Source organism: Patella vulgata, chromosome 8, assembly GCF_932274485.2.
Source record: "Patella vulgata chromosome 8, xgPatVulg1.2, whole genome shotgun sequence".
Classification (NCBI taxonomy): Eukaryota; Metazoa; Mollusca; class Gastropoda; family Patellidae; genus Patella; species Patella vulgata.
This window is the reverse complement of record NC_065886.2, coordinates 13,363,713-13,372,211: the sequence shown is the minus strand read 5'-3', so window position 1 is coordinate 13,372,211 and position 8,499 is coordinate 13,363,713. Positions and strand designations below refer to the sequence as shown.

At 37.3% G+C, this 8,499-nt stretch overlaps 1 protein-coding gene across 1 annotated transcript; it reads right to left on the bottom strand.

The window, feature by feature from the left end:
- Positions 1-1,486: 1,486 nt before the first annotated feature.
- LOC126830549 (metabotropic glutamate receptor 1) lies at positions 1,487-6,969 on the bottom strand. Its single transcript, XM_050560942.2, has 6 exons — positions 6,480-6,969; positions 4,334-5,704; positions 3,725-3,856; positions 3,102-3,223; positions 2,251-2,435; positions 1,487-1,699 (listed from the first exon to the last, which is right to left on the bottom strand). The coding sequence occupies exons 1-6, from the start codon at positions 6,669-6,671 to the stop codon at positions 1,530-1,532; spliced, it is 2,172 nt and encodes a 723-aa protein (XP_050416899.2). The 5' UTR covers positions 6,672-6,969; the 3' UTR covers positions 1,487-1,529.
- Between the last annotated feature and the right edge of the window lie 1,530 nt (positions 6,970-8,499).

The window sequence follows — 8,499 nt, the reverse complement described above, 5'->3', positions numbered from 1 at the left end:
AAGGGGCGAGATATGCTTATTCTTTATAGAACATCTTATGATGAGAAAGTAGCTTAGCCTATGTTTTGCATGCACACTAAAATGTGGGATATGGATAATTAAACATTCATTATGCAAGAGCTAATCTGCCCATTGCAGGTCTTTCTTAAAACCCGACATGTTATATAAACTATTATAAACCCGTAACGGTAAATCTCTTTGATCTTTGGGGTATATTCTATGCCCGGAATAACTTACGGCCTGAAAGGCGGGGGCGGCTTTGGATATATACAGGGAAATTTGGGGTTATTCTTCTGAAAGTTTTCTTTAAACCTGTACCGGGTTATTCTTGCAGGGTAGGGTTTTTTCCCATAAGAAAACATGATATAAGGTTTTTCTTACGGGAATTCTGGGATATTCTCATCTTGCGTACATGTATGTAAACAGACGGTTTATAAGCAAGATAAAGTCCTCGACTTCGGTTATGCTGGGGAAGAAAGACTTCAGAAAAAAACCCTCGACAGAAAAACCTCGGCCTACCGGCTTCGGTTTTTCGTTTTCTCGGGTTATTTTCTTCAGTCTTTCTTTCCCCAGCATAACCTCAGTCTCGTGCTTTATCCTACACTTAATTAGACTTTTATTAACATGACAAGATCATAATTAACTCTAGATGCCATCGGGTATATCCGATATTAAGTAGATTAGAACGGTTCAGCCATATTTTGACTTAATCTAAAAATGGTGAAGCGAAGCTAAGCTTCGAACAACCAGTGCGGTGGTTGAAATTATTGCATGCATCTTGTAAAACCTTCAACAGCTAATAATAGAGCAATTTGAGAGAAATTGTCAATAAATTCGTTTTGCATTATCTATTTTTGAGCTATTAAATGGCAAGAATGGCCAGCTCCTTATCCAAATCTTACATAATGTATCGTTAAGTATGTACAGTATTATGATTTTATGTTTTATGGTTATTGATTAATTAAAATCAATCTCGCACAAGATAAACCTACTATTCATTGGCTAGACGATAGGTCAGATCAAAAGTCGTTAGATCTATCGTTTTATCGTAGGACCTATCGTCGTATACATGCGGGGTCTAAATTTTATTGAACTGGATATGGGAAGCAAGAGTTGTTCCCCATTAACCAAGGACTTTCAAAAGAGAGTGAGAGGGAGAGAGTTTAACGCCCACTTGACCAAAACTAGGTCATTTCCGGACTAACTCGTGTTTCAATTTTATTTTAATAATTCGCTTGCGCGTGGGAGGAAACCGCGGGACCCACGAGGTTGGACGGGCGATCCTACTCCTTGTCACGTACAACCGGGGAATCGAAAGCACGCCAGCTGACTAAATGACTGACCTTATGATACCCCCCCCCCTCCCTAACCAGGACTTTCAAAGTCGTATACTTTTCGAGTACAGTGATAATAGATTATCATTAGATTTAGCTTTTATTTACGGCATTCATCTTATTTACACTTTAAATATAGATTAACTAATTAGATTTCCCCAGATTATAAATTTGGTTCTTGTTTCAGCGGACTCATCAATGTGAAAGTCGGGTAGTGTGTTTATTGGTCTCCACGGTAATGGTTTGTTGTTCTGGTAATGATAAACATGGATTGGGTGGACTGTCTTCTTCTTTGTTGTAAGGTTCTATACCAAAGCTGGATTTAGCAGTCAAATAAATATCAGATTTATTCGAAACGTTGCTAACTGTAAATAAAAGTAAGCTTATTACAATCCTCTGTCAACGTCGGAAACCTCAGCAATACAACGTCCAAATTGAAAAAAAGAGATTTCAAATGTTAATGTAATAGCAGGGCCACTTTTGCGTATTCTACCGGCACTGTCAAAGGATAGATGTCAGAAAGCAATGCAATATCACGAGCAACAATAACTAGTAAACACATCCGAGGCATCAGTACAGACATTTTTAACTTTAGATTGAAGACTTCTTGATTTCGAACGACGACGCGTGGCATGCCGCGTTGTCTTGATTTTGCATCATCGGAAGAATGATGGTGATCTTCTATAGACCATACCTAATTTATATCACCAAACGAAGACCTGCAATGTATTCAACATTTGTGCAACACGTTGGGTACAAACATTGACTCATGTGTAACTAACGAACGGAAGCTTTCATTTTAAGTGTGATAGTTATTTACACAATAAATATCACAGGACATCCTGTTAATGTGCTCGGAGATTTTGAACTCTGTGTGCCCTAGTTTAGTTTCGTATAATGAGTTTTGTTTATTTACCTTTATTTTTGACGGAACTGTGAATGTTTATGACATCCATGTATTCGCATTCTCTCTGTATCATGTGACGTATTCTATAACACAGTATGACTATAACCAGAAAACACAGCAATAACAGACAGCCAAATCCTATTAACGTATAAACCATCCAGGTGGTTGATCCTGTAGCTTTTTCGTCCGGTTCTCTGAAAAAAAAACCCTCATAAATTTATCAAATTTACAACAAAATAAAAATGCTTCTAGGAGTTAGAAAAGAAATGGGGGTTGGTGTCCTACTGCTCTGGACCAATCGGGTTATGAAAACGGGCTTACAACATTAATTGTGTAATGAGGGAAATTTGTCCCGACATCCATGTTTCCGCCTATATTAAACAGTCGTTATTTTGCGCGTGAACCTCTGTGGTTTGTTCCAGCCGAACTACGAGGCGCTATTTTCAGACCTGGCCCCTCGTCCTGCACCACTGAGAAGCAGGATAGCAGGAAGACCTCGATCTTCCGTCCCAACCGAACGACTATTCGGTTAATTTTTGTTAAAAGCTTTGTCCTGTGCCACATACAAGGAGAAACAAGCTGGAGAAGCGGGGTACTCAATCAGCCACCATGGCTGCGCTTAGACCAACAACAAGATTTCCTTAAATGAACATAGCGTGTGTTGACCAGTGTCATGCACAAATAGTATATTCTTAACAATGCTACTGTATAGTATAAACTATATGAACTCAATAATAAATGTGTCACTGTCACCCACGTACATGTCACTCGCCAGACGAAAATGAGTAATTAATCATTTAGCTTCATGGTTTGGAAGCAATAGCCAATATGACGGTGGTTGTGAAAGATTTTTTACTTACTTTGATCTGATACATTTACTGCATTCATAATCCGTCAGACAAAGTGACTTATACTTCTTTAATGGAAAATGTAGATATCCTTTGTTGAATTCCATTCCTTGTATTTTGGACCATGATCCAATCTTTAAAAAAATATCCAACCAAACATAATAATGTGCACATACAAAAGGGGTTCTGATATGTATTCCATACAATTGTCACCCTTATATAGTTTTGATGTTTAGATAAATACACTGTTAAAATTATATTAATGTTTACAGTTATAAGTATAGTATTTGTCAGATCACATGGTTTGTTAAATGTGTTTGGAATATATGTTTTCTTGTGACTAGTACATTTAAAATATGGGGTAATTACTATAGACATCACAAGGACAGCTGTCTAGTCCTTCGGATGAGACGAAAACCGAGGTCCCGTGTATACATTGGAATGCACGTAAAAGATCCCTTGGCAGTTGGAATTCGATATAAGAGTAGGCGATAGTGCCGCTGCCCGGGCAAAATTTCCCTCATAGCACACTGTATGGCGTATGCCCGTCTTCATTAGCCCAGGTTAGGAGCAGAACAGTAGGACGTTAAACCCCATTTCATTTCATTTCATTTCACTATAGACATCTGACTGACCTGTGTATACTGTGTCCTTCCAGACGAACTATCGGTGGTTATATGTAATATCTGATATTCCACAACCCCATCACCAGTATCATCAAAAACACGAGTTTTTGTCCCGTTACCATATAAATCTAATTTCACCTCCTATAAAAACACACATTACAGGTTTGTCAATTTTGTTTAAATATTATGCCGCTTTAATAATATGGGGAAGACGACACGCCTAAACAGTTGTAAGCGTGGTGCTTTTTTTGCACCAGTAGCAAAGTATTTACAATAAAAGAACGTTACTTCGTGTGTCCTGGAACGAGTAAGCAGACTCTGTATGAATAGGTTAAAAAGTCATATATTGATATACTTGTCAGGGACCTTGGGTGGTCGAGATCTCTAACGCTTATTCTTTAGAAAAAATCCGTCCCTGTACTAGGTGAGATGCAAGAGACCTTCGGCTATCTATAGGACGCCAGAGTCCAGAACATGATTTCAGAAGGCGCAGCTACCTGGTAGGTAGAGAAAAAATATGGGGTCAAATGATCAAGAGAACAAACGCCAAAAAAGGACAAATGCTGATTATTCAATGTTATTCATATTTGAGGTGAAATACAAAGAAATGACACTAACCGTTTTCATGTTTTTAGCTAGGAGGTGGGGATTTCTTGCAGCACAAGTTGTCTTGGAACTATTACAAATCTTCGATAATATAACTTGTTTTACTCCACTGACCAGGGCCTTTGTAGCAGCAACAGCAAATGGTATCCATGGATCATGTGGAGGTTGTGCAAGAATCGTTAGGTTGCATTCCCTTGTTTTTTCATTATTATCAAAATTTCCGGATCTTTGGAAACTTCCCGGAAATATACAATTCCCTCTTTTCTCCCAAAAATAGCGATGCCAGGGATTTGAAAGATCATTAATATTTTGTTCTGATAAGTAAGAGGTAAACTGTCGTACAGGTGGTAAGTCTAGTGAAATAGTTAAAGATCCGTGGAGTTTGGCTCTGTTCCGTTCCAGAAACATGGATTCCCGACCTCCCCATGTTTCTGATCCTATAAATATGAACTCATTTGTTTTCATTTTCTGAATCACTGATGCTATAACGGGCTGAATTAGATGAGATCTCACAAATGTTACTACTAGCTTGGCTTGAGGGATTTGTCTTAGATTTGCTAATAGTCCATTAAAGACAGTGTAGTCCTCAGTGACAGCAATTTCGTTAGGTATAATACAAACACCTTTAGTTTTACCAAGTTTTTGCAATGCTGAAAGACCCCCTTCCCCATATGACCCGTTCGTATAAAGAACCTGAATTATGGTTGATCCAAGGGAGGTAACTATATCCATTATTACTTGAGCTTGTTGGTCGTCTGCTGTGGGTATTCGCAGGAAGTACGGATATAACGTTTTGTCGCTGAGAAATGGGCTGGTCGAGGCGTAGGAGACTTGAACGTAACCAAGTTTAGTTAGAACTTCAGCTATAGCTGTACTCATACTGCTGCTCAACCCTCCAACATAGCCTAGTATTCTGTTATTAATCTCTGAGCTAGGGAACCCTGGCCTTAGTTTGTAAGTTCCTTTGTGAAGGCTAAACATTTTATCTTTAATTACTAATTCGGATTCACACCCATTTATCACTATTAAACCAACTGAACTGTTTTTACCAGTCAAAGAACTCAGCTCAATATTAATCTTATCAATGGCGAACTTAATACTTTCAGCGATATCGTTTCCTAAAGAATCTCTTATTTCTTTGCTACACGTAAATTGATTATCGTCTTTTCTTTGATAGATCGGCACAACCGCTACAACATACCAGTCACCTTTTACAAACAGAACACGATCCGGTAGATTCGAGGGAACACAAACTGAACAGATTGGATCTTCAGGACATCGAGCAGCTGAAGCTACATCATAAGGATTTGCATTTCCATCTAAAGGATAGCTGTGTACAGCGCTTCTGTTTAATTGCAACTTTTGGTCTTTGAAGCTGCCAACCTAAAATGGAAATATTATAAGTTTAATCTGGGCCGGTAGTAGAAAATGCGACTCCCAATCTGGGATGCCCAAAGTTACAGTATATGAATACAGTGCTGGATATGAATAACCTTAACTAGGCCTATATTCATTCATATTTAAGGACTGCTATGGTTTACTTGACAATTAGCAATTAATTAATATCTGGAAATGATCACACCTGGCAGAGCTGCTGCCCGATTGCATGGAAAATATTTAAGTTAGTGAACAGCTGGTCCCCTTTCTATTGCGGGGCCCAATTTGCGGAAATTAGTCAAATTGCCAAAAACGGACCTTGCATAAATGAGTGCAAAGTGATCTTTTTTTTATACCCCTTAGGACCATCAAAAGGATAAGATGTAGTAGGCTTCCGTTTAATTTCAACTTTTCGTCTTTGAAACTAAAATAGGAACCAGTCAAATTAATATGTGCACAAAGTGATCTTGTTTTGTACCTATCAGGATCATCATCAATATTTATTGAAGCCAGTGTCCAATTTAACTATACATTCACATGCCATATAATGCATTTCATCAAAGATAGGAGATGTGGTGGAGGGGTGCATTGGGGTAAAGCACCAATTTCTAACGTCAAAAATGGGTGATGTGGTGGAGGAATGCATATGATGAGCTGCATTGGGGTAAAGCACCAAGTACTAACGTCAAAGATGGATTATGTGGAGGAGGGATGCATGCTGATGAGCTGAATTGGAAGATAAAGCACCAATTACTAATGTCAATGTTAGGATAGTTCTTACCTTTATGAATCGGCAGTCTGCCAGTCCGTTGCATTGTTGATAATTATATACTTCGTATATTGTATCACTGGGTTCAGAGTTGTAGTCAATTTCTCGGTTGGATGTGAAAGTTATCTTCTTTGATGAGATGTTTTGGAACATTTGGAGCGTAAAGGGAAACGTTTCGGTAAGATTCATGTCCAATTCATCCATTTCATCGATATATCTCTGTTTGGGTAATTCTCGAAGCTGGGAACAAATTGTGTCGTTTGTACAAATTTCTGTGTGCAGTTTCTTATATAAATTAGCTAAAACTAAAACGGCTTTAATGGCGTAGCTCACATATACAGATTGTTCAAGATTCTCAAAATCCGATTTTTGGGTAATATTAAGCCATGAATGTGCGAACCCCGACGCTTGAATACCTTTCCAATAGTCATCGAATTCTTGTATGTGTATTTTGGGGATACTGGTAACTAGCGCCCCTTTCGCAATGGGAAAAGACTGTTTTTTTAATCTATGAAAATAAGTTGGAAGTAATTTGTTGGACCCAGAGACAATGAATTCTATATCTTGAACTATATCTACATCGTCAGGTCTTGTGAATTCTTCAAATAATTTCTTTATAAATTTGCCACTCCCAATGTATACAATGCCACCTATTTTGAAATCCAGAATTTCTTTAATAAAACTTGTGAAATTTTTAGTATAATGAACTTGAGTGAAGGGGTGAGAAACCGGAATGCAGACGCCTTTCTCATTGGCCATAGTTCTAAGAATTCGTGCCGTATCTCCACCATAATCGCCATCTTCATAAATTATTCCTACATAATTCCATTTCAATTCCAACATCAATTGTAGCATTACCTAAAAAAACCCATATTATCAATATTTTTGAGGGAATTTATAAGACACAATCACCCAGATTTGATACACGTGTAGAGCATAATGAGCTTTTGAGATGGACTGTACACATTCGTAATGTCACTGTTATTGCTAGTTTTAAATATAAAGAGATATTTATTTCAGTCGGAGCAGAACAGTAGGCCGTTAAACCCCGTTTTATTTCATTTCATATACATGTATATTTAAAGGTCATAGGATTGTTTATTGACGGAAAGTTACGACTACTCACGGAGAACGGCAGACATTACTAACGTTGAAATTTACCTGTTGCAGGTAATATTGACATTCGGGTTCGTGTTATGCATATGGAAAGAATATGTTGACATAATTACTTGCATTATTTAATAAAAAATTGAAGCTTTTCCGGTGACCTATAAAAATACTTTTACCCAGTGATCCTTTCATAAAGATTATACAGAGCTATTTTAATTTCTAATTACATGCGATTTTATTTAAATAACAATTTTTTATTTATATATCCTATCAAGTATGCATGCTTTGTTATCTCGTTTCATTATATAAATGTAACATTGTCTTGCTCTATTTATCTGTTTGTAAAGCTGACATGCGCATAATTTTGTGGCAGTTTAGCTCTATAGAAACCTGTAATAATGATAATAGTCATGACTTTTGCATTTTATTATGTGTAAAATGTATGGGAAATAAATATTGAATGAGGCAGCTTAACATGCAGCTTGGCGTGCTATTTCATTGTGATAGCCATGATGGTATAGATAAGTTAATAATAAAACGTCCTTGAATCTCCATGTGGTATATTAAGATCTAACAATGTGTATTCAATTGAATGTTATTTCTGGAAAAGATCTTAATGCAGTTATGTATGTGTTTACTTAAGTAGGTCAATGCGTTACAGTTCAACACTCTATATAATATCTGAATAATCATAACGCTCACAGCTGTATACCTATCTATACAGATAGTCACTCAAAGCATGAAAATACACCCACATAACAGCTATATCTGAAAGAAAATAACTATAGACAGCAGCCTATCCTCTACAAACCCAAATGGTTCACACCAAATTTGAAAATCGATAGGGTTCCCCTAATGCTTCACACCAAATTTGAAAATCGATAGGGTTCCCCTAATGCTTCATAGTATATTTGAAGATCGA

Excerpts from the sequence above, each read along its gene's own strand:
- LOC126830549 (XM_050560942.2), bottom strand. The coding sequence starts at position 6,671 with ATGGATGAATTGGACATGAATCTTACCGAAACGTTTCCCTTTACGCTC. Across the intron at positions 5,705-6,479 it reads CAGACTGCCGATTCATAAAG|GTTGGCAGCTTCAAAGACCA; the intron begins GTAAGAACTATC and ends TTTCCATTTTAG. Across the intron at positions 3,224-3,724 it reads GAAGGACACAGTATACACAG|ATTGGATCATGGTCCAAAAT; the intron begins GTCAGTCAGATG and ends ATTTTTTTAAAG.